We start from the raw sequence: 24,779 nt of genomic DNA, 5'->3' as shown, positions 1-24,779 counted from the left end.
CCTGCTCATTCATGCAGTTTTATAATCAGTCACGTGGCTGCATTGCAGTGTGTGCCGATATGCCAGATAGCAAAATAAGCCATTGCAACACAGCTTCACTTTTACAGTAATACAGCATGACCAATAGACATACCTGGGCCACGTGCTTGTTTGTGTATTATATGCCCATGCAGTTCCTGGACCATTACAGTACTGTTGCCAGATGCTACTTCCACATCTGGACTGATTTGGGCACACACAACCAGAAATTCCTCTGGCTGCCTGTCACTCAGGAGAGGAGGATATAACAGCCGGTATCTGCCCAGATTCGGAAGGATATGGGCCAGACTTGGGCCAAGCACCTAGACAAATGTCGGGGCCGGAGGTTTCATTTTTCCATCTGGAACACGTTAATGTTCATTGATATCTTGGGGATTTGGGGGATTTTTTTTTAACCATTTATCAGCAAGATGCTTTCAACCTGTTATCATGAACATGGATTCAACAGAGCTGGATCCAACAATTGGCCTTTTCAAGAAGGTAGCCTATATAACAGAAAAAAGTGCAGAAATGCTGTGATGCAGTCAACATGGATTTTGATTTATTCAGATCCCCATTAGCTATGGCAATGCCAAAGCTATTCTTCTTGGGGTCCATACAACATCTTTACAATGTATCAATGCAATTTATGTCTCATTAAATATAATCCATGTTCAAATAAAACATAAAACACAAAAAATAAAGTAACATACAATAAAAAATATAGGCTAAACAGATACACAACACAACAGTACACAGACAATACAAGACAGCTCCCTAGATCAGTAGTGGTACGCAGAATTTATGTCATATCATAATGTCAATACATGTCTACATATATTATATTTAATGTCACACAATAAGTTTAAATAGCCATTTAATATTACATTCAGTGCCATTGAAACTCAGTCTCAAAATCAAATTTGACTAAATTAAAGCATAATTGACAGTATCCCATTTTGATATAGGCTACATCTTCAAGAACTGTTTCTGTTTAGGTGTCATGCTTGTACCGGTACTTACAATTGTCCTAAATATTAACTCTCTATGGCTAACAGGTGTTCTTTGACTAACTTCTCCTCCTTTTGCAGAATAAATAATCTGGTACTGGTAGGCTACTGGTTCTGGTACTGGTTCTGGTATTAGTCTGTGGTCCTGACTGAGTGCAAAAGGAGGAGACCATGCCCAGTTTTGCTGCTGCTAGTGTAAATCATTAATTTAATTTAATCCAATTTAATCTAATGTATCAATTCTTGGGTAACATAATATAAATTGACTGACTGTGTGTATGGACCCTTTAACAGACCCCGCCCCCCCGTGATGACGCAATCGTTGTTTGGCCCGTGACGCAGCTTGTACACGTAGCCTAGTAGGATGTGTTACCATTGAAGATGGTGGCGGTGTGTCAGACTCACTCTCCTGCACATTTGTAAGAATTAATTTCCTATCTGTACACATTTCCCGACGTCGGGTAAGAGCGATTATATACCACCATTAGCAATGCCTTTACTCTGTCTGTATCAATCCGGCGTGCGAGCTTGAACCGAAACTGTTACCCCCAGTTAGTAGTTAGCTTCAGGCTAGTTAGCCAGCAGCGGCGGCTAACTAACTAAGCAGCGGTGCTAATGCTTGCTGTAACTGATCGGTGTGTGTGTGTCGGTCGGTGTCCACTTCAGTATGTAAAAGGTCATATTATATAATTCGTGAACGGACAGGCTCTACATAGAAGATATAGCTTCTGTATAAAACCAGGCGACTGTTTTTATAAGGAGAGTGTTTTTCCTGGCTCTGCTCTGGCGTTTAGGACACAAGCTAACTTACAGTCCAGACAGAGCAGCAGCAGTGTAGCATTACCGTTAGCATTATTAGTCTGGACCTTGTTTCCTCGTAGGCAGCTTATAATGAATGTGTAACGTTAACTCTCAGTCGGCCCAGACAGAAAAAAACAAAAAACAAAAAGCTATCTATCTATTAGATTTTCAACAAGTGTCCGATAAAGATCAGATGTAAGATGTTGTTGTTGACTGTCTCCTAAAGTTGTCACATCCGCGGTGCTAACGTCAGCTGCTCAAGGGCTTTGCAGCGGTTCTTCTTGGTGAAACTGTAACCAACCAGGGAGGGAGAGAGGGAGTAGGGAGAGAGAGGGGGGGGTTAAAGATCCGGGATCAGTTTGGACGAGCCCATCTGGCCAAGACTACTACTAGCCTACAACATGCCTGCTAGCTTAAGTTAACCTTCTGTCTGTTGTTGACCTGCCTTTCAAACTCAGTGTAAATCAATGTTAGCTTCCCTGCCTGGACTTCCTTTTCTGACAGATCCGCAGTGTCTGTGTCTGATTAAAGTTAAAATATAAACAATCTCATTAGGGGAAACAGCTCCTACCATCATATGTTTTCTGTTTGTGGCTATTTTTTTTGTTAATTAAGTCTGGCCCATAACTAATGCTGCCAACAAAAACATTACAGCTGCACAGGTTTACAGCAGAACTCATTGAAACTAACAATCATGACACCACCACCACCAAGTTCCTGTTTAGAAAAAAAAAAAAGTCCAACTGTGAGATCAGCGTTTCCTTTATCTTTAACAGATGATGTTCTTATCCTTAGAAAATAAGATTGGATGAGAATGACAGCGGCACACAGTGCAATCTGGTTAATAGTTTCTTGAGGGCACCACATTCAAAATTATATCTTAGCAGCAGCTATCTCTGATTGAAAGCAGGTACTTCTTTAAATAAGCACTCGTGAATTTCTCATTGTACAATTATAAAAATGGCCTTGCTGCTAAGGACACTGCACTGGTGTCAGTGATATCTACATAATGTGATGAATTTGATTGTGTGTGTCTTACAAAAAAGAAATATATATATATAATGAAAATTTCCTCTTGGATGTGAATTACAATCACAGAGATATTAATATCTGTTTATATGATCCTGCTTCAGTGAGATAAGCACCCGGCTCTGAAAGCAGACAGTAATCGCAGCTGGAAGTTATTACAACTGGTCACTGGAGTTCTCCCATTAAGACCTCCAGTATTTATCTCCAACAACATCCGAGAGCTCATGTAGAAATTGCCACGTTGTACCTTTCGTTTAAAGAGGATCGTACGTAGCATACAACACAAATAAAGGTGTGGTGAAGTCCGTCAAGGAGATGTGTGTGTGTGTGTGTGTGTGTAGATTTTGTTAACCACCACTCCCTCTCTTTCTGTTTCTGTCCCTCAGCTTCGCCTGACTTCATTCTCTTCAGTGACACCTAACTAGAGCGACCCGGTCCTCGGACCTCCGTTAGCTCTGCAGCCATGCAGCCCCCTCCGCGGACCGGACCTCCAGGAGCCTCCGGCCCTCCTCCTCCTTCTGGGCCCAACATGTTCCGCAGGACAAGACCTCACAAGCATCCAGCAGCGGCAGCGGCGGCGGCGGCTACTGCCTCTATGCCATCCGCTACCCAACCCATGACAGACCCTTTTGCGTTTGTCAGAGCTCCTCCGCCGATGGCTGCAGGCGGTCTCCCGACGATACCCAACAACAGCAACCCTCCCCCTCCGCCCATGCAAGCCCCGCCCAACACCATGTACTCTCAGGCCGGCGGCGGAGGAGGCGGGCTACCTCCACAACCACACACACAGGAGGACGTCCCGGCCGCTCCCCTCGGCCCCCCGCCGCCATCCTCCGTGCCGGGGGTGACGCTTTTCAACCCAAACAGTGCAGCAGCAGCAGCAGCAGCAGCAGCGCCCCCGCCGGGTGTCGTTTTCCCAGGATACGCGTCGCCGTCGTCCCACACCGAGCAGGGCTATTTTAACTCAAGAGAACAGACGCCGTCGATGGTCGCAGCCGAGCCGCCGCCACCGCCTGTGTCCTCCTCTGCTCCGGCGCCGAGTCAGACGCCGTTTAACCAGGGATTTCATCAAGGACAGCCGCCGCCTCAGCCCGGGCCCTTCCAGCCGGTCCCTCCCCCTCCCACCATGTCTTCTCCCCAGTGGGCTCCCGATCATGGAAGTCGTCCTCCGTCGGTTCAGAACTACTTCCAGCCTACAAGCGACCCTCCGCCACCACAACCTTTTAACATACCTCCTCCGCAGGCCCAAATGTACCCCTCGCATACCCCGTCGCCCCATCATCACCACAACACCCCCACCCCTCCAACGCAGCCCGGACACCCCCACCCCCAGGCCCAGGCTCCTCCTCCTCCTCTCCCCTCCGCTCTGAACCCCGCACACGCCCCGAGTCCTCAATGGCCCGACCCGAACGCTCCCCCGCAGCAGCAGCAGCAGCATAATTCGAACTTCCAAGCTCAGAGCTACTTCAGTCAGAGCTCGGCCCCCCATGACTCTTGGTTCAACCAACCGCCGCCACAGGACTCGGGCTACCACCAAATGGGGACGGGCTCGGGCCATCCTCAGCCCCAGTCTGATCCTCTCGGGCCGAGTCCTGCACCTGTCCAAGTCCCGTACTCTCAGGAGTCTGGTTCACTCTCAATGTTCTTCAAAGACAATGATGTAGAAAACGAGGAAACGCTCGCCGGAGACAGAAACAAGGCGGTGAATGGTATTCCTCCTCCCGCGTCATTTCAGCATCACAACAACAACCCACAAATGCACAGTGGCCACGCGGACGCCCCTTTGGATTATCAAGCCGCTTCTCTTCAAGATCATTCACACGCACCGTACCTTAACGATCACGCAACACAGAAGCCCCCTGAGTCCCAGTACGACCACGTGGAGAATCTGGAGTGTGTCCCCAACCAGGAAGTATTACCTAGTGAAACCCATGGCAGTCCTGCTGCTGCCGCCGCCGCTGCTGCCGCCACTGCAGCAGCGGCAACGGCCCATGTAGTCCACCAGTTTGAAACCGGGCCTAACCTGGAGACACCGGATTCAGTTCCAAGACCGATGAGATCCGCCAGCGTGTCGTCCAACTACAGCAATATGAGCCATGGAAGTGGAACGAGCAGCCGTCGGCACCAGGGAGTTGTCGGTACATTTATTCAGCAGGAAAGCCCCCGTCTTGCCGATGATGCCGGCCTGTCCCCCGCCGCCGCCGGAGGTTACTTCGAACAGATCGACACGTCCCCGGCTGGAGATATGGCGGCTCGACAGAGCTCGCTGGAACAGATGTGGCCTCCCACGCCGAGCCCGCCCAAACCGACCGGCATCTTTCAAGCCAGCGCGAATAGCTCTTTCGAACCGGTTCGCTCACACGGAGTCGGGGTGCGTCCCGTGGAGGTCGACGTGGCTAACATCGTAGCCGAGGAGGGTGCGGATTCCACGCCTGGCAACCTGGAGCAGCCACCGGATAATATGGAGAATATATACGGACCGGGACACCCGTTGCCCGCCGGCACCGTAGGAGGAGGCGGCGTTGGCGTACCTCACCTCACGCACCCGGTGGTTCTCTCTCACTCTCGGCCGTCGTCCCGCGCTCACGGCGCCAGTCGGCCCTGCGAGAGCCCCGCGACTACCCTGTGGGCTCAGCACGACCCTGCCAGCTTGGGCGCCAACATCCTCTTAGCCCCCGCCGCCCCGACCGTTCTCGCCCCTTTGCGAGAGCCGAGCGCCGACGTCATCCAGCCTCCGGAGGACGGCCCGCTGGACCTGCAGCCGCCGCAGAGAGTCCAGCCGGCGGCGGCGGCGCAGCAGCACTCGGAGAACCTAGAGAACCCGCCGAAGGTGAGTGAGGCCGAGCCGACCGACTCCCAAGGCAACATGGGATACGCGTCCCTCCTGGTTGCCGATTCGCTCCACCAGCCTGTTCTGATCGCCCCGCCTGTGTCAAATTACAATGTGATTCACCCCGCTGCCGCCGCCCCGGTCCAAGCAGCCAGTCAAAGTCAAAGTAGCCTTAGGGAAACGACGCCGCCTGTGAAATCACATCAGGGCGCCGGTTCTTCCCAATCACCTTCAGTCGCCTCTAATCTAAGCCCACCGTTTGCCGCTGGTCCAATAAGCTTCGGTTCTCCTTCAGCCTCTAACCAGGGTCCGCTCAATCTGACCCGAGACAACGCAGAGGCGGCGACGTCGGAAATCACAGCTCCGCCGCAGCCACAGCCGCAGCCGGTCCGGCCTCCTCTTACAAGGGGTCTGACGGTGGGCGGTGTGGACGTCGGCCATCCTGTCCAAGCTAATTCACAGGCTTCTGTCCTGACTGCCGCCGTCTCTAATCATCATAATCAGCCATCAAATTATGAACTGCTTGATTTTTCTATGCACCAATCACAAACTCAAAACCAAGCACCCGGCCACCACCACCACCACCACCACCACCTTCCTCCTCCTCCTCCTTCTTCCTCTTCTCTGCACGAGTCTCCACAGTCTTGTAATGGATTTTACCTACAGGTCACCAAAGACGCTCAGCAGGGGGTAAGAATGGAAGGGAATGCCCCTGTCCACACCCCGGCCTCTTCATCATCCACACCACAGGTACCACTGCCACCGCCAGCAGCAGCAGCAGCAGCAGCAGCAGCAGCAGCAGCTCCTCAAGCAGCTGCACCCCCACTGCTGCCACCGACAGATCCTTCTAAGACTTCAGATCCTCAGGTTGCAGCGCAGCGACAAGGCGATGCTCCTCCCGTACCGATGAGCGCGGCACAACTGCCACACGGCCAGTACTCAGCTCCCGTCGCAGCAGCAACGGGCGTTCCTCCTCCCGCAGCTGCTGCTCCGTACCCCCCGGGTCCTCGAGGCCCAGCGCCTCCGGGGGGGGCATCCCAGCCGACTCCCACAGAGCCACCCAGACCGCCCTCCTCCGCAGGCAGCCAGCAAGGCTACGGGCCCCACCCCCCCGCAGCTGCGCCGGGGCAGATGTACGGCGGCTACTATGGTAATTATGGAGAATACGTGGATAACAGAGGACCTTATCCTCCCGGCCAGTACCCGCCTCAACCTGGGGATCCTAGAGCGCAGCAATATTATCAAGTACGTGGAAAGTGTGATGTAGAGATGCAAAAATGAATGCACTGCCATGAAAGGCAATAAAATAAAGTTTATTGATGCTTTTTTTCCTCTCAGGACGGGGCGTACAGGAGCAGAGCGGATCCTTGGTATGGCAGATATGACGGACAGACCCAAGCTTATCGCGATCCAAACTACCACTACAGAGAGCAGCCTCAGCCGGAGCGACCCAGCTCTAGAGCCAGTCAGTACTCTGACAGGCCCTCCTCCAGGTCGGTCGCACTGTTTCAGTCTGACACCCACTTTAACAGCAGCTGTAACATATGCCTAAGGGATACTTCACCCAAAGTCGATAATTCACCAATTTTCTACTCACCGTCATGCCAAGGAAGGGTTTGGAGAACTTTCAGAGTCATCAAAACGCTTTTGGAGTTGCAGGGGGGAGTTTCATATAATGGCGGCGGATAGAGTTCACTTTTGAATCGTCCAAAACACACACTATGAAACATCCAAATACCTCCATACTGCTCGTCCGTACTGACCCAAGTGTCCTGAAGCCGCAACATGAAAAAGTTGTTCAGAAAAAATTAATTTGATCTCTGTTTTTAGCCTTGTTGTAGCAGTAGCTCCCAGTGGCTGCGTGAGATTTGCTGTGAGATGTTCTTCCGTGTTTACATCATACATCCAATGGTTAACGAACATCTCGCAGCAAATCTAGCGCATGCGCACAAACATCAACAGAGCCACTGGGAGCTACTGCTACAACAAGGCTGAAAACAAAGATCAAATTAATTTGACACTTGGGTCAGTTTGGACGAGCAGTATGGAGGTACCGTATTTGGATGTTTCATAGTGTGTGTTTTGGACGATTCATAAGTGAACTCTATCCGCCGCCATATGAAAATCCATTTTAATAACTCCAAAAGGACTCCCTTCCTTGGCATGACGGTGAGGAGAAAATTGGTGAATTATCTATTTTGGGTGAAGTATTCCTTAAGGCACAGTGATTATGCTGCTTTTGAATTTCTTAATTAATTAATTAAGATACAATTTAGAACTGGGTGACCTTCATGATGTGTTTATATGTTTAATATGTTTTGATACCTTGACCTATGAATCTCACCTTTTGTTGTCCTTCACCCATAGACAAGGCTATCCTGACGATTACCAACGAGCAAACCGCAGTGCCTATAGTGACTATTATGCAGATTACTCCAAAAACTACGATTACAGAGGTATGTTCCCCTTCAAAAATCATTTGTCCACAATCAATCCATATTAAATATTTCTCTATATAAACATTTTTATTTGGATCTGTCTCTCCTTCTCCATGTTTAGGATACAACTATGGACAGTATGACCCTCGGTACAGAGGATATTATGATCAGACCTACTGGGCTAATTACGATGAAAGCTACAGAGCCAGAGAAAACTACTACAATCCACAGATGTATCCTGCCAGGTAAGCAGACAAAACCACTGCTGTACATTTATTAATAAGCACTACAGAGATTTATGAGAGTAGTGTCATAGCTTTATGTATGTGCTGTCATATTTCTGTCATGTATGTGCTATTATTCCCTGTTGATATCAATATCTGATTGATGTTGGATACTTTTAGTGTTGTATTAAAAGCTGCTTTGTAAAAAATCAAGCGCTGTTTGTTTGTCTTATAATAAACACTGTAAACTCCACTCGTAGGAAAGACGGCTATGATGACCAGTGGCGGTACTATCCTGGTTATGATCCCAGTTTTGATGATGATTACCATCGACGTGGTGAGATGTTTGGCGACGACTTTGACCGACGCAGCGTCCACAGCGAGCAGTCGGCGCACAGCGTGCACAGCTCTCAAAGCCACCACAGCAGGAGGAGCAGCTTCAGCTCACGCTCACAGCAGGTAAATGATTTTTTTTTTCCTGCTGTAGCTGCTTTATTACCTGTAGTATTACAAAACCTTCAAAGCTGATCCACTTGTAAACATGTAAACAGATGTTTTATGCCTCGTATTATGTGCTGGGACCCTGTTTGTACTGTTGATGACATTTGGTGCTGTTCTGAGCGTTATTTGTGGCATTGAGTGGCTTTTTAATCGCGGTTTGCGCGTGGAGAAATAGACTGCACTGTTTGTTGTGGTGCGGTCATTGCTAAAATTGCTACAACTAGAGAAGCTAGTGGTTAGCAGACTTCATCTCTCGAGGGGGGGTCTAACTCGGTGTCACGGTGCGTTGGACCATGGGTTACATTTACGCCGGAATATTCCTTTAACTCTGGCATGTAGTGCAAAAAAATAATCTCTTTCCTATTTGTGGCTGACATCGGGGTCTTGCTTCATTTCCTGTTTTGTTTTCATTATTGCTTTAGTGTTAATTCTCCTTCATATGTCGTACGTAGCTGTCACGGTTCAGCCACAGCCTCGGTTTGGGTTTATGCAATATGTCACCTACATTGCTCTCCTGTCAGCTGTGGTGGGGTTTAAAAATATCAAGAGTATCACCTGGAAGAAAAAAAGTGTGGGACAGTCATGCGGCTCCTTCATAGCTACTGCATTGTTTAGCCTAAATATACACTGACTGGAGACAGCTTCATATACTCACACTGAAAGAAATGAGAGTGTGATTATTAATCCTCTTATTTATTCCATTTGCTGACAGATGTAAAAATAGCGAATAGATCTGTTTTACAAAATTTGAAACTGGGATGCGTCCATGCAATGTTTTCCTGTAGTTAACTTGTGGTTGCTCTCCCATGACACCCCCTGTAGCATCTGCTCTCCTCTATTGGCCAGGCTTTTTAGCTTGATCCCATGATCCTCCCTGCTTCTCAGCTGCTTCATTCATAACAGCTCCATCACAGTGTTTGGGGGGGAGGGTCTGTAGACACATTGCTTGTGTTTAGGAAAGTAGGATAAAAGCAGCTTTAGGTTCATGAACCCTTGACTAAAGTGCGCGCTGGTATTTTACATTAACCGGCTGCCGCTCTCGCTCTCAATGCTAATTACTACTGCATTATTTACTCCACAATTACTCTGTTGTGAGTTGCACAGATGACTTCTTCTCATGAACTCCATGTTAGCAAAGGCTTAAGATAGAGGCATTGATCTGAACCAACAAATGGCTGATAAATGCGTGCATCCTCCACAGTCTGTGTGAGTGAGTGTGCTTTTATGTTTATGTGTCCTTATTAAAGATTTATCTCTGTTTGTCTCCTCGCTTCCTGCAGAGCCAGGCATACAGGAGTCAACCTGATCTGGTATCAGCGGTCTATGACACCACATCATCCACTCTGGCTGTGGACTACTCCTACGCCAGTCAATACCCCAACCCGGGCGATGCCACCCAGAACTACAGCCAGTACATGTATCCGTCTGATTACCCTGCAGACACCACCTGGAGCGCCCCTGAGCAGCGTTAGTATATAAATCATAGGGGTGGGAGAAAAAAATCGATTCACATAAATATTGCGATATTTTTTTTGACGATTTTTAAATCGATTTCTTTTTTCAAAAATCGATTTCTTTTTTTTTGAATTTTTTAAAATATTGTGCAATGTGCATTTGTTCGCCTTTTTTACATACAGAGAGTACACGTTTTGGAAAGGGTTTAAGTTCACTTTATAATGGAGTATGTTAATTTATAGGCTCCTACAGTATTTGTGTGCAGATAAATGTTAAAAATGCAGACTGAAAATCGAGAGAATCTGCAATATCGTAGAATCGCAATTTAAATCGAATCGCCATCCAAAAAATCATAGAAGAATCGAATCGGAAGAAAAGCATATCGTCCCAGCCCTAATAAATCATATATATATATATATATATGAATCATAAACACTTACACAATCTTTATCAGAGATTAATAAAAAAATACTCATATTTGACTCTTCTGTTTCCTCCAGCCCCCCCTCGTCCTGCAACACCAGAGAAGTTCACCATACCCCACCGATGTGCTCGCTTCGGACCTGGTGGTCATCTGGTGCAAGTGCTGCCCAATCTCCCCTCAGCAGGACAGCCTGCCCTCGTTGACATCTACAACATGGAGGTAGGTTTTAAACAGATTACACTTAAACATCAGCTCAAGGAAGTTTCTGTATGTTTCATGTTTCCTCCTTTTTACCTCAGATAATTCAGCAATTGCACAACGTTAAGATTGTATGAAATAGTATTTCAAACCACATTTGTGTTTGCAGACCATGCTGCAGGATACCCCAGATCAGGCAGAACTACGAGTGTTCCCTGGACCCCTTGTTAAGTGGGTTTTGCCAGCCTTTTCTATCAATCACAAATATCTCAGAGACACAGAAATAAACCTAATTTAATAAGATAATTTTTTCCCCCAATAACAACAACACAGAAAATTGCTCATCCAGCCCATCTCACTTCTTGTGTTCTGTTCATCAGGGAGGAGACCCATAAGGTGGATGTGATAAAGTTTTCCCAGAACAAAGCACTGGAGTGCTCTCGTGACAACAACCTCTTGGACAGAGACTCTGCCCGTCTGCTCTGGGACTTCATTATGCTGCTCTGTCGACAGAATGGGGTAAGACAGAAGTACAGACAAGTCTGTCAGAAAGAGAATTTTAAAAAACATAAATCTGTTTTTTCTTCACAAAACAACTATATATCATCATTAGGGGATGGTCATTTCAAGCTAAAATACTATTCGACCATTCTTAAGTCCTCATCAAGTAATGAGAGTACATCTAAACAGGGACAAAGTCTCCTCTCCGGGCAGCAAAAACAAGGGAACATTTAAATTTTTTCAGACAAGACAATCTCATAAACTCTTAAACCATTAGATTTTTTATAATTTAATGACTATTCGAATATTCAAAAATCATTGTCCATCCGTAATCCATAATAATACTCTCTCTCACCCAATGCTTCAGACTGTGGTCGGTACGGACATCGCTGACCTCCTGCTGAAGGAGCATCGCTCTGTTTGGCTACCAGGCAAAAGTCCCAATGAAGCCAATTTGATAGATTTTAACAATGAACCATTGGCACAAGCCGAGGAGGAGCAAGGATCTGGACCACTCTCCCTCCTCTCTGACACCTTCATGACTGTCCCAGAGAACTTGGGCAAGGAAACGGAGCGCTTCAGAGAGCTGCTGCTGTTCGGCCGCAAGAAGGTAAGACATATCTTAATAAACTACATTATTGTTGTTGCGTTGAGCTTTTATTTCTCTCAAAATTGAAATGTCCTCTGCTTTGCCTGTGCAATAATAGGATGCGCTCGAAGCGGCCATGAAAGGAGGCCTCTGGGGACACGCCTTGCTGTTGGCCAGTAAGATGGACAACAGGACACATGCACGCGTCATGACAAGGTAAAGCACTGCTGATGTAAAGGTTGTGACATACTATATTCAAAGTTGCACCATTTTTTGGGGGGGGTTTTTTAACTTAGTTTTTATTTAAGTTTCATTCAAAGTCATGTACAGAATCATAATAATAATATCTGCTGTTTCACACACAAGGTAACAGTTATGGTACAACAAAAGAGACGGAGACTACAGTGACAAAGAAAAATATAAAATAAAATAGAATAAAGCAAGATGGAATGAAATAAATAGAATTGTATCAGTATACCCATAGCAGGGCTCCACCTTTTAGTGAATATATGTTTTTGGAGCCTCAGGGAATATGTTATTTGTTCCATTTGATATATTTCCTTTATTTTTTCAGTCTACATATTGTGTGTTGGAGGGTCAGGCTTCCTCCACCTTACTGTAATGCATTTAATTGCTGTTGCTAGTAGTATCTGTAAGAGATATGTTTTTGGCTCTTCCTGAAGTCGCACCGTTTTTATACTGTAGGTGTGACTTTCACTTTGTCTGTCTGTGTTGTTCAGGTTTGCCAACAGCTTGCCCATCAACGACCCTCTGCAGACGGTGTACCAGCTGATGTCTGGGAGGATGCCTGCATCAGCCACTGTAAATACCGCTTCAGCCTTTTCTCTCTTTAACCCCTCATTAGTTTGTTAATGATTATCCTGAAGATGTTGAATTTCTGTGCTTCCGCATGCCTTTTCTGCATCTTTGAATAATTTGTCATGCTCATGTAGTGCTGTGGAGAGGAGAAGTGGGGTGACTGGCGGCCTCACCTGGCCATGGTCCTGTCGAACCTCACGCACACACTAGACCTGGATACCCGCACCATCACCACCATGGGCGACACTCTCGGTAGGATTGCATCAAAAAGAAAAAAAATAGCCAGCAACTCAACTGTATTAAACGAAAAGAGGTTTAAGGTTTCATTGTTGACAACACAGCACCTCACACTCTGTCTGTGCTCGTCTTGTCTTGTCACAGCGTCCAAGGGTCTGATTGATGCTGCACACTTCTGCTACTTGATGGCCCAAGTTGGCCTGGGAGTTTTCACAAAGAAGAGCACCAAGATGGTTCTGATTGGCTCCAATCACAGGTTTGAGACACTTTTTAAATTGAAATGAAGTCCAGTTTTACCGTTTGCATGAAATATGCCGCAACTATAACCGTATTTTGTCTCTTCACTTCAGTTTGTCCTTTTACCAATTTGCGACCAATGAAGCTATTCAGAGGACTGAGGCCTATGAATATGCTCAGTCTCTGGGCTCCCAGCCCTGCTTACTGCCTAATTTCCAGGTGAGTTGAATTCATTAATGAATGAATCAATCAATCAGTCATCAACAATTGTGATAGAAGCTGAGGAATAACTCTGTCTCTTGCTGTTTATTGTCTCTGATCAGGTGTTCAAGTTGATCTATGCATGCCGTTTGGCTGAAGCTGGCCTGAGTGCTCAGGCCTTCCACTACTGTGAAGTTATCTCCAGGACTGTCCTCACGCAGCCCTCCTACTACTCTCCTGTTTTCATTAGCCAAATCATACAGGTGTGTGTGTGTACTCACTGTATTTTCAACTCATTTTGCAGGTGTTTCCATCCTGGGGAGTTTATTTATTTCATTTTCATTTTTCTTCTGCCTGTTGACAGATGTCTGAAAAGCTGCGGTTCTTCGATCCACAACTGAAGGAGAAGCCTGAGCAGGAGCTGTTCAACGAGCCTGAATGGCTCATTCACCTGAGACAACTGGATGGACAGATCAGGGTGAGGAGGGGAGAGAGGGGTGTATTTAATATTTGGACGTTATTATAACTACGACTGGGGACATCGGGCAAGAATTAAGAGTTTCCTAAGCAGTCCTTTGTTTTGTTTGTTAGCACAAATCCATATAGTCATGTTTTTTAAACCTTGGTGATTTGTATCCATGTAAGAAATGTTTAAATCCTCTGTATTTTTTTTTTTAGACGGGGGCGATCACTTACAATGCAGACAGAACGACTCCGACACAGTTCGACTGCAGCAGTCCCAGCTCTGAGTTGGACGAGCCCAGTCCACCTGAACCTTACAGCATGCCTCTGGAGGTGGACGGCCCCACCCCCGACAACCCCCTGATGAACTCATTACTGCCCGGGCCTCCCCCACAGGGAGTGCAGCTGATGCCCCCAGGTGTGTTTGTGTGTTGTTTGACATAGAGCTCCTTCTTTTCCACCCCTCCTCCCAACTGTCCATAAATATACTGACTAGATGCCGCCTTCTGCTTCTCAGCGTACGTCAATAGCGTCGCCATCTTGGTCCGGGGTTTCTGACCATAGATATACGTCTGACAAGCAGTTAGACCCGGTCAGACCCTTGTAGAACACATTTTAGTGTATTTATGCATGTGGATGTGTGTCTGAGTATGTAAGTGTATGTTTAATACATTAAAAAAAGGGTTATGGTTAGAAGATCAAGAAGAATGACTTGAAAATCGAATTGAATATTCAGTGAGTTATGACGATTTTAATCGCTGATAGACCTCTGCCTCTGTTGACTAATGCAGTAAGTAGACACGGCTTCCCCGGACCAAGATGGCAGCCGCGTTGACGTATTCCACTCAATAGAGCTGCCTGGGAATGCGGCATCTAGTCAGTATATACCGTCTATCTATGACAACTGTCATTAGATCATCTCACCTCTGATACTTTCTTTCAGCTCCCACCTCCATCCTCCAGGAAGGGATGGCCCCACCTCAGCCTTTACCCCCCAGTGATGTGCCCCAGTTCTACCCAGTTCCCCCCAGCGGACCACCAGGCCAGATCCCCATCTCAGGCTACCCTCCACAGGATCCTGGCTTTGCCCCCCCTCCTCCCTTCCAGCCTCAACCCGACCACCAAACGGACATGTATCCAGGAGCCCAGACTCAGCCTTGCCCCCCTCCTCCTCATCCTCAAGCAGGGCAAATGTCGCCACACATGCCCCCGCAGATGCCGCATTCGCCCATGCACATGAACCACCCTCCTCCACACCAGATGCCTCAGCACATGCCCCCCTCCCCGGGGCATATGCCACATGTAGAGCAACCGCTCCAGATGCCACCAGAGATGCATACTGCCCAGCCGATATCCTCCTCCCCTCCCAGAGGCTCCTTCACACCTCAGATGGACCTCTACGACCACATGGCTCTCATGGTCAGTATCTGTCTCGCGGAAAACATTAAGAGACCACTTTTACAAATGTTTCTTTAAAAGCATCTCTACATGTATGGTACTAATTTCATTCTAGTTTTTTTTAATTACCAACACAAACACAAGTCATTCTACTTAATGAGACACTGATTAGGTGATTGCCTGAAACACATCTGGTTTTATAGGAAGATTATAAAAACCACTGCTGGGATTAAACATTGACATCATCCCACTAAAACTGATGTATAAACGCCTAAGTTAAAATATACATGTTGTGTTGTTTAGCAATGAATATGAACATGTTTTCTTTGCATCATTCAAGGTCTGAAAAGACTTAATATGTTTTGTTATTTTGACTAGTTGTCATTTTCTGCCAATAAATGCCCCAAATGACAGTATTTTCATTTAAATTTTGGGGGAAATGTTGTCAGTAGTTAATAGAATAAAGCAGAAATGTTCATTTCACTCAAACACCTACCATTAAGTAAAACCAGAGAAACTGATCATTTTGGGAGTGGTCTCTTATTTTTTTCCAGAGCTGAATACATAAAAATAGGTCTCTCCTTTCAGTTGCTTTTGTGTTTTTGCGCAAATCTTACAAAAAACATTGACTTCACTGTCTCTCCTGTTGCTGCAGGGTCATGGGAGATCAAGGACTACTTCACAGTCGTCAATGCATATGGTGAGTCTGTTTGTAATGTGTATTAAAAGTGAAGTTTTGCCTCCATTGTAGAAAAATTGTATCCATCACCACTGTGAAGAATGATCTATCCATGCGCTGTGTTATATCATGAAGACAGCCCAGTGTTAAAGATGTATCTTTTCATTCAGGTGCTGTGTAATGGTAGAAAAATAGGAGATATTTCATTGTCCTATGTGAGACTGAAAATATCGATCTCATACATGACTCTTTGCAATCTATCAGTCCAGTGAATTCTACTCTAATAAAAACAAAGTGGGAGGAAGAAATGGGCACTGAGATTTCGGACACTCTGTGGGAAGAGAGTTTGGAACATACTCATCGATGCTCTAATAATGCCAGGCACTGCAATCCAATGTAAATTCTACATCGTCTTCATTACTCTAAGGAAAGGTTACATAGATTATACCCTGAGATGTCCCAAGGTTAAGATCTATTGGTTTAACATCTTCAGTTTAACATCCTCATATACAGTTAGAGCCTTAACCACTCATTATTATTCTGGGAAATGTCAGATGATGTTAAAGAAAATTAGACAACTCCCAGCAATGTTTCCTCTCCTATAGTCTTATCATTGCAAAAAAGTTACTTCTCATGCTTTGGAAAAAGAAAGAAGCACTCACCACAAAGATGTGACTTAGTTATCTTACTACAGTACACTTAGAAAGAATAAAATAAACTCGCTTACTTTGAAAATAATCTCACACCTCTTAGTGGAAATTAGTGAAGAGTGAATAGACAGAAGTGTAAGGCTGGGTGGTTTACCGGTAGTTTATTTTTCTTCATTTTTATTTTGTTTCTCATACAGTATTTATATCTGTTCTTTCGTCTACTATTATTATTTGTTCTAAGAAAACAAAAAGAGGGCACTATGACCTACACATAGATGTGTATGCTGTAAATATGTAACTGTATAACAACGTTCTAATAAAAACATTTGACATGATGAGAGTGAAAATGAAGCTGAAGTTTTAGATTCACATTGTAGGTTGAGAATTTAAAATGAGTATCAAGAGTTCAGTTGTGTAAAAGGAGATAATGGCTCCTTATAATTCTTTACACCTACTATATGTGAAATTGGAGAGAAGAGAATACAGAACAGGTGTGTGTATCTACAGTTCTAACCAGTGTTGGTTTTGTTTTAAAGGGTCCAGGCCGGCGCTCGCGCACCACCTCTGAGTCATCCACTCACTCAGGTGGAAGAGAGCGAAGCAACTCTGCCATCAAACAGGCCTCTCCTCCTCCGCCTTCAATCCCTGAACAGCCGCGGCACGAAGAGGTCAAAAAAGTCAAGAAAGACTCCCCGAAAAAGGTTCATAGTCACATAATATAAGCTTTAGATCTTTGATTTGTGTTTCTCCGATGTTTTGCTGGTGTTGAGTGCAATTTCTCGTTCTTTTTCTAAACAGAGTGGTGGTGGTGGTGGTGTTATTTCTGGCTTGGTGAACTTGTTCTCTCGAAGGTCAAAGAACGAGGCTCACTTGCCCAGCGACGACAACAAATCTGTGAGTTTGAATCTCCTGCATGTGGAGGGCTTCTTTTAGCATTCTTCTGTTTCAGTTTCACATATTTGCACAGGTTTTGTTTATATTTGTTTGTACATCATGACAAGTACTGAGAAGAGTGCCTTGTTCTTGATTTTCAGATTGTGTGGGACGAGCAGAAGAAGAAATGGGTGGACCTGAACGAACCTGAAGAGGAGGTCTGTTGTGATTTTTGATTAGGGATGTCACAATTACTTGTTTTCACAATTAATTGTGGTATTAAATGCCACAATGAATTGATCGTAAAGATTCCTAAATACCGTCACTTTCCAAAAAAGATTATGTCGGAACCGTATCGGCAGATGTGCATCAAGGTAAAGAAAGATGCGCAGATACTGGTCCATTTATGTAACGTAACACTAAATTGGTGGGAATTTAAATGTTAGCATGTCATTTGTAATTTTAAAAAATAAACTTGGTATATATGGCAATTAATGACTTAAATATTTCAAACACTTCCCCCCAGGGGATTAATAACTGGTCCTACATATGTTAAGAGATTAGTAATGTAATTATATTTTGACTATATTTGATTTTACACATTCATAGTCTCGTGAAATTTATTGATGCATAATAATCATGATAATCCTAACACCGTTCTCTGACGATAATCGTACCAAGAAAATCTATAATCGTGACATCCCTATTTTTGATGCTCATGTTTTTGGGGCTACTTGGTTCAATTGTCGACATCATGCAACTAAAACTGAATTGTTTACGAAGCAACACACTCTATAATGTGTGGTTTTCTTATCTTGTAGAGTAAGCCCCCTCCACCACCTCCCTCTGGTTTCCCCAAAATGATGCCTCCCATGCTTGGCCCTGGAGGTCCCGCTGCCCCCCCGAGCAGCGGTCCTCCTGTCAACATGTTCTCCAGGAAGGCAGGTGAGATGAGAGTTACTGGCTGTGTGGCTTTTGACCTCATAAATACCAAAATGCAAATACCCCTTTGTCACTGTCCACACCTGCTTTTTTGCTCTGGTTCTTGCCGCTCAGATGTGTTTGTTTCTCCTCAGGCACTAAGAGCAGATACGTGGACGTCCTGAACCCCAGTAGAACTGTTAAACCGGGTGGATTAGCTCCTGCTCCAGCAGATATCTTTGCTCCTCTGGCACCAATGCCCATGCCCACTAACCTATTTGTGCCTAGTTCAGGTGTGTGTCGTGCACAAAATGAAAAAACACATTCAGTCACATCAATTTTTTGCAATAGACAATAGATACAATAGATCAGCTTAGTCACAAGCAATGTATCCTTGATGGCTGCAGATGAAGTGATGAAACATTTTCATTTTCTTTCTGTGATGCAGCTCCTGATGATCAACAACCTCTGGAGGGCAGTGAAGGAGGACATCAGGAGCAGAATTCACCGAACACCAGCGCTGCTCCACAGGTAAACCTTATGAGTTTCTATTCAGTTGCTCTAATGCTTAAAGGGAAAGTTCAACATTTTGGCAAATTGACCCATTGCCATAGTACCTGTAGTTTTAGCAGTAGGTTCGTTACCTTTAATTGTCGGTGCAAGCTATTTTTAGAACGGCGGAGCAGAGCCGTGAGCTGCTCAGAGCTACGCTACGGAGGCTAATGGGATTTCTTGGTCTCCCTCATCAAACTCATCAAATACACAATCCAACAACTCCAAAACGCTCTTGTGGACAAGTTGTGACCTGCACATTCACCACAGCTCACGGCTCTGCTCCACCGTTATAAAATATATATTTTTTTTTTTTTTTTTTAAATAGCTTGCACCGACAATTAAAGGTAACGAACCTACTGCTATGACTATAGGGATTATGGCAGTGGGCCAATTTGCCAAAATGTTGAACTATCCCTTTAAAATATATGGATTAGATTCGACACTCATCTCATTTTCATCACTTTCAAAACTGTAATTGCTTAGGACATAGAGTCAACTTACCCTGTCAAAATGAATTAGGAAGCTGAAGCTCTACTCATCCAGATTCTCTTCTTTTGCACTTTAATCTGCTCAGATGTTCAACCCCACGTTGTTACCACCCGCCCCAGAGGCTCATCCTGTGCCTGATGGCTCACAGTCCGGGGAGGTAAGAGAGTTTGTCCCTGTCCAACACAGCTCTAACTACCATAGTACCATCATGCCCCCCCCTCCCCTCAAAACAACACCTAACAGCCAGTGTCTGCAGTTTGCTTTTATGTATGAATGTATATTAATGTACAAAGGGATGTGGAGGAACATGAGAATGCATGCATGTCAACTTGAAATCTCTCTTCATAATCATGCCAAATGCGCAGCCTTGATAAAATGTAAAAGTTTCTGTTCCATTTGCTCCTAAAATCTAATTCTGTCCCATGTCTGTGTTTTTGAAGAACCATAATTTCCTAACGCTGATTCATTTGTTTTCATTCTGAACTGGTGGATGGTAGAAACAGATCTAATCAAATTCATTGGTTTGTGGTTTCTGTTTTGTTTTTTTTTTCTTTATTTTTGTCTTTATTTCCCTCCTGCTGTCTTAAGCTCTCACGTTCTAGCTCAATGAGTTCTTTATCACGCGAAGTGAGTCAGCATTTAAACCAGGTACCTCTAGCAGGACCTCAAACGGTCCACTCTTCACGCCCGCCTGTTCACCCACCCACACTCACTACTTCATTAGTAGCATGCTTCACCATGTGCACATGAAGCTTCGCCGCCAGCCCAACCCCAGGATGTTTGCCTGCTCACCTGCCTGCCGTCTCCAACATTACTAACTTTACTCTCTTGTCTGTTAGAAACAACCACAAATGGATTAAAAATCCACAAATTTATCATCAATCAATCAGAGCTGCAGTGGAGACAGTGAAGCTCCTCATTTTTAGCCACACTGTTGTCGGTGCAGCTCTGCAGACAGACGGCAGTGGTAACATCTGCTTGTCAACTGTTTTTTTTTAGTCCAGACTGAAATATTTCTCTAGTTGCTGGTTGGACTGCCATGAAATTCTGTTGTTTATGCATTTGTGGTTCCCAGTGAGGGAAGCCTGCTGAGTTTGGTGATCCCTGGAGTTTCTCTCTAGTGCCTCCTGCAGGTCAAAGTTTGGCATCTCATACTCAACATCAATTCCCACAAAATCTGGTGCAGACTTGAATGAAGAAGACATGCAGGCATGGGCAACATATCCCACAAAGGGCCGGTGTGGCTGCAGGTTTTTGTTCCAACCAACCAAGAAAGAGCACACAGTTTGACCAATGAACTGTCTGAAGACTGAGATCAGTTGATTAAATGAGTTAAGTCTGATGTGCTGCTGCTTGGTTGGAAGGAAAACCTGAAACCACACGGGCCCTTTGTGGGATACGTTGCTCATGATCAGTAAATTATCAACTGTTTAGACAGATTACCATGAATTTCAGTACAGATGGTTCATTGTAGTATTGTAGTTTTAGGAGTAGGTTCGTCACTTTAATTGTCGGTGTAAGATGTTTTAAGAGCGGTGGAGCAGAGCTGCTCAGAGCTACGCTACGGAGGCTAATAGGATTTCTTGGTTTCCCTCATCAAACTCATCAAATACACAATCCAACAACTCCAAAACGCCCTGGTGGACAAGTTGTGACCTGCACATTCACCACGCTATGAGATAATAACAGAACGTTACGAGACAGAGTTGTTTTAGAGGTAAATTCATGTAAAACCGCTGATGCGTGATACCGTCGGGGGCAGTTTTTCGGCAAGCAGTCTCTGCATTTACCTCTAAAACAACTCGGTCTCGTAACGTTCTGTTATTATCTCATAGCGTGGTGAATATGCAGGTCACAACTGGTCCACGAGAGCATTTTGGAGTTGTTGGATTGTGTATTTGATGAGGGAAACCAAGAAATCCCATTAGCCTCCGATTAAAGGTAACGAACCTACTCCTAAAACTATAGGGATTATGGCAATGGGCCAATTTGCCTAAATGTTGAACTATCCCTTTAACATGCTAAACCAAAACTGTGAGTCTTGTAATTATTACACCTGTGAAACATCAGCCTGTTAGCACTCTCACTCTTAGCACGTTGATGTTGACATTCAGACTCCACTGAACCATCCACGTGACCTGAGGGTCGCTAGGACGATGAGAGTGAAGCGTACTGGAGACGGTTGGCAGGACGACTCCCTCGCCTGTTGTCATGGGAGCACATCGCTTCATTAACCCCCATCATAAAGCTTGCATGGTTACTAAAACGAGCAACACAGCGGTTTGTAACGCTGCATCACTGTGGATCCAAGAGCTCTTTGCCCTTTCCTCTCCTCCGCCTCTGTGTTAGTGTTGTCAAAATATTGTGTGCCATCGGGAGCGCATCCTTCCTCCCCGCTGTCTCCGCCTGTCGAAATAGTGAGATAGCAACACTGCACGCACTCTAGTAATTCAGTTTGTGCCTTGCAGAGTCATCCTGCCCAGGCAGCTCCACCCACAGGAGGCGTCACCTTTTATAATCCTGCACAGTTTGCACAGGTAAGATAAAGAATAAAACTCCTGTGTCATCATTTTTCTTTTCACTTAAAGGGATACGCCAACATTTTTTTTTGTTTCATGTCTTGCCTCACTCCCGAGTCCATGACCAACAGATAGACACCATCCTTTCGACTGTGCGTGCAGTAACAAGGGAGATACGTGCATTTTAGCTCTAAATTCTGTAAATATTATCACTTTATCGACATTTCAAACATTTTTAGGGGAGAAAGTAGCCGTTTAGATCAGCAGTGTGTCGTTTATTTGTCTAAATACCAGCTGTTTACAATTTTGTTCAGACGAATTTGGCGCTACTCAAGCTAGCCGTTGTGACCAACGCACCTCCGCTTACTTTCACAAAATAAAACACCCGTTGCCCTTTACATACAGAAAACCATGACGATAGAATTTGTGCTTTTACTTTGAAACAGGAAGCTAACCTACCCTCGATGTAGCTAGCTTGAACCAAAATAAACCGTCTTTGCTTGAACCCTCCGTTTTGACCGATCTCGTCCCGTTACCGGAATTTGACCGCTCAAGATGCCTTACCGGAGAGTTTTGTCAGCTCTGAGACGAAGATCGACCCGCCGGTTTCCGTTTAGAGTTGCTGAAGAGTTTCTCTGATGACTTTAGGTGGAGGCAGGCTAACACTACCTATACACTTCCAGCGTTTGAGCTAAGCTAATTAGCGGTGCGCCAGCTCTGCCCGTATCTCCCTTGTTACTGCACGCGCAGTCGAAAGGATGGTGTCTATCTGCTGGTCATGGACTCGGGAGTGAGGCAAGACACGAAAAAAAATTTTTTGGCGTATCCCTTTAATAATTGTCTGTACTGACTGTTGTTTTTTGTTTTTCACAGCCAAGTGCACCACAAGGAGGTGGACTCCGCTCTGGTCGTCTGGGCGGTCAGCGCCAGTACCCAGTGATGAAGTGAACATCTTTTTTTTTTTGCCGCGAGATTTGCGTGAACAGACTTGTTGAACAGAGTGATATCCTCCTACCTGGAAGAAAAACGAAGCACATGGACATACTGCTCTCTGTCTTAAAGGACCCTTCTTCTTTTTGCCTGCACCTGCGATGAGCATAATCACATTCTTCACCATGTCGGTCTTTGTCAGCTTAACCACTGTCATCCTTTTTTTTTCTTCTTTAGTTCAGTAATTTGTCACTGGTGTATTTTAAACAGACACGGCGTCTCCCTGAAGGGCTTAATCCTGCAAACAGAAAGCAGACAGTTGTGTGATGGGTTTTATTAATAATACACAAATGAAATCGCATTCATGAATGCACTCAAAACACAGACTGGATTGTCCATGTAGGCGTAATTTAGTGTACAATAAATAAGTTGATCCTCTCAACCTTTAAATGCAACGCTGATCACCCCACGTCCTGTTTTAGGTTTTCCCCCTTTGTGTCTAAAGTCCAAATGTCCATGTTTGTTTGATTGACTGATTGTATGAGTGACAGATAGATAGAAAGAAAGTGGCACCTTTTTTAATTTCATATTGTGATATCGGACTGCGTACGTACATGCAGCTCTTCAGTGTCCCTTCACTCGGCTGGAGAAAAGCATTTTGTGTGAGAATGAATTGTGTCAATAGTGCATCGTCTGCTGTGTTGTTTTGCTTTTCCTCAGTCGTCCTCCAGTAAAGGAAGGATGTTGAACGACACGGGAAAGAGACTCTTGGAGGAACACCTCTTGAGCTGGAGGTGGAGGAAAGTCTGCAGTGTTAGGATGCTGCTCGTTTCAGATATTTATTTAAATGTCCTCCTGCCCATCAGCAACTCTCCACGTTACAGATGCGTCAGGGTCTTTCGTCCAAGTTAGGCTTCGGTTCCTCCTCCCCACGGAGGGATTTTGACAATATCAAACGAAACGAGGGGTGGTCTTCAGAACAGCAGGAATCAGGATTAAAAACTGCATTTTAAATGTCGCTAAAAATAAATCTATCCAAATATTTGTATATCAGATTGATTGTATTTATGAGCTGTAGGCAAAAAGATGTGTGTGCGTGCGTGAGTGTGTGTGTGGAGAGCAACTAATTTTTTTCTGAATAGCTTTGACAAAATGCATTTATGATTGACCAGATTACATGGATTCCTATTCTGATCATTTGTATTGGCCGCTTCTGCAGACAAATAAATCTTTATCTAAATTGTGAATTGACAGATAATTTGCAGTCGAATGACTTGCTTTTAATTTTCATTTACTGAATTTTGTTTTGTTTTGTTTTTTAAATCTAATCATTTGTCATCCCAGATGTTTTTAATTCAGTGGTTTTGTAGACACCGGGTTATGATTTTAAAAGTTCCCCTTCTGTTTCAGAGAAGTACTTGTTTGTTTTCCCCCAATGTTTTTGAGCCCCTCATGTAAAATTATTGACATAAAAAAGTAAATAGACAAGGTAAGAACAAAATGGTAATAAAGGTATTTTTTGCGCTCTGTAGCACTATGAAAGAGATGTGTATTGGTTTCATAAAAGAACTTTGTGTTTTAAAATAAAAAGACTATTACATTAAATATTAGACATTTGTTAAATCTCTTTTCAGAGGTAAAGAATGTCTAAATATCTGCAGGAAAAATATTGATCCAGTGGAGCTGCAATTTTTTTTTGCAGATGTGGTTTCCATACGACTGCTTTATGATCAATAACTGACTGATAATAAGAATATTAGCGAAGCTGGCAAGATCTAACAACCAATTTAA

The 24,779-nt window shown here is 44.8% G+C and overlaps 1 protein-coding gene across 6 annotated transcripts; it reads left to right on the top strand.

Moving 5' to 3' along the window:
* Positions 1–1,335: 1,335 nt before the first annotated feature.
* sec16a (SEC16 homolog A, endoplasmic reticulum export factor) lies at positions 1,336–24,235 on the top strand. Of its 6 annotated transcripts, XM_085792970.1 has the most exons (32): positions 1,336–1,447; positions 3,245–5,688; positions 6,355–6,933; positions 7,027–7,181; positions 8,056–8,144; positions 8,248–8,371; positions 8,611–8,809; positions 10,132–10,318; positions 10,807–10,949; positions 11,098–11,159; positions 11,309–11,447; positions 11,797–12,039; positions 12,137–12,234; positions 12,759–12,840; positions 12,972–13,089; positions 13,219–13,330; positions 13,425–13,530; positions 13,635–13,775; positions 13,877–13,990; positions 14,191–14,392; positions 14,918–15,393; positions 16,028–16,072; positions 17,238–17,402; positions 17,500–17,595; positions 17,736–17,792; positions 18,396–18,519; positions 18,651–18,788; positions 18,944–19,026; positions 19,625–19,696; positions 20,128–20,187; positions 22,008–22,076; positions 22,932–24,235. In XM_085792970.1, the coding sequence occupies exons 2-32, from the start codon at positions 3,322–3,324 to the stop codon at positions 23,004–23,006; spliced, it is 6,720 nt and encodes a 2,239-aa protein (XP_085649096.1). In that variant the 5' UTR covers positions 1,336–1,447; positions 3,245–3,321; the 3' UTR covers positions 23,007–24,235. The 6 variants fall into 6 exon arrangements, with proteins under 6 accessions (XP_085649096.1, XP_085649097.1, XP_085649092.1 ...); XM_085792971.1 differs by lacking the exon at positions 20,128–20,187; XM_085792966.1 differs by having other exon boundaries at positions 3,245–6,933.
* The last annotated feature ends 544 nt before the right edge of the window (positions 24,236–24,779 follow it).

Source organism: Trachurus japonicus, chromosome 12, assembly GCF_045865225.1.
Source record: "Trachurus japonicus isolate A0001 chromosome 12, Traja_1.0".
In the NCBI taxonomy this organism is placed as follows: domain Eukaryota; kingdom Metazoa; phylum Chordata; class Actinopteri; order Carangiformes; family Carangidae; genus Trachurus; species Trachurus japonicus.
The sequence above is the reverse complement of the archived record's forward strand: the minus strand, read 5'-3'. Positions and strand labels throughout refer to the sequence as shown.

What these genes read in the sequence shown, in the direction of transcription:
- sec16a (XM_085792966.1), top strand. Translation starts at nt 3,322, where the DNA reads ATGCAGCCCCCTCCGCGGACCGGACCTCCAGGAGCCTCCGGCCCTCCT. An exon ending in TTCCCTGGACCCCTTGTTAA is followed by an intron (nt 11,160 to 11,308) that starts GTGGGTTTTGCC and finishes TCTGTTCATCAG; the next exon opens with GGAGGAGACCCATAAGGTGG. An exon ending in TCATTAGCCAAATCATACAG is followed by an intron (nt 13,776 to 13,876) that starts GTGTGTGTGTGT and finishes GCCTGTTGACAG; the next exon opens with ATGTCTGAAAAGCTGCGGTT.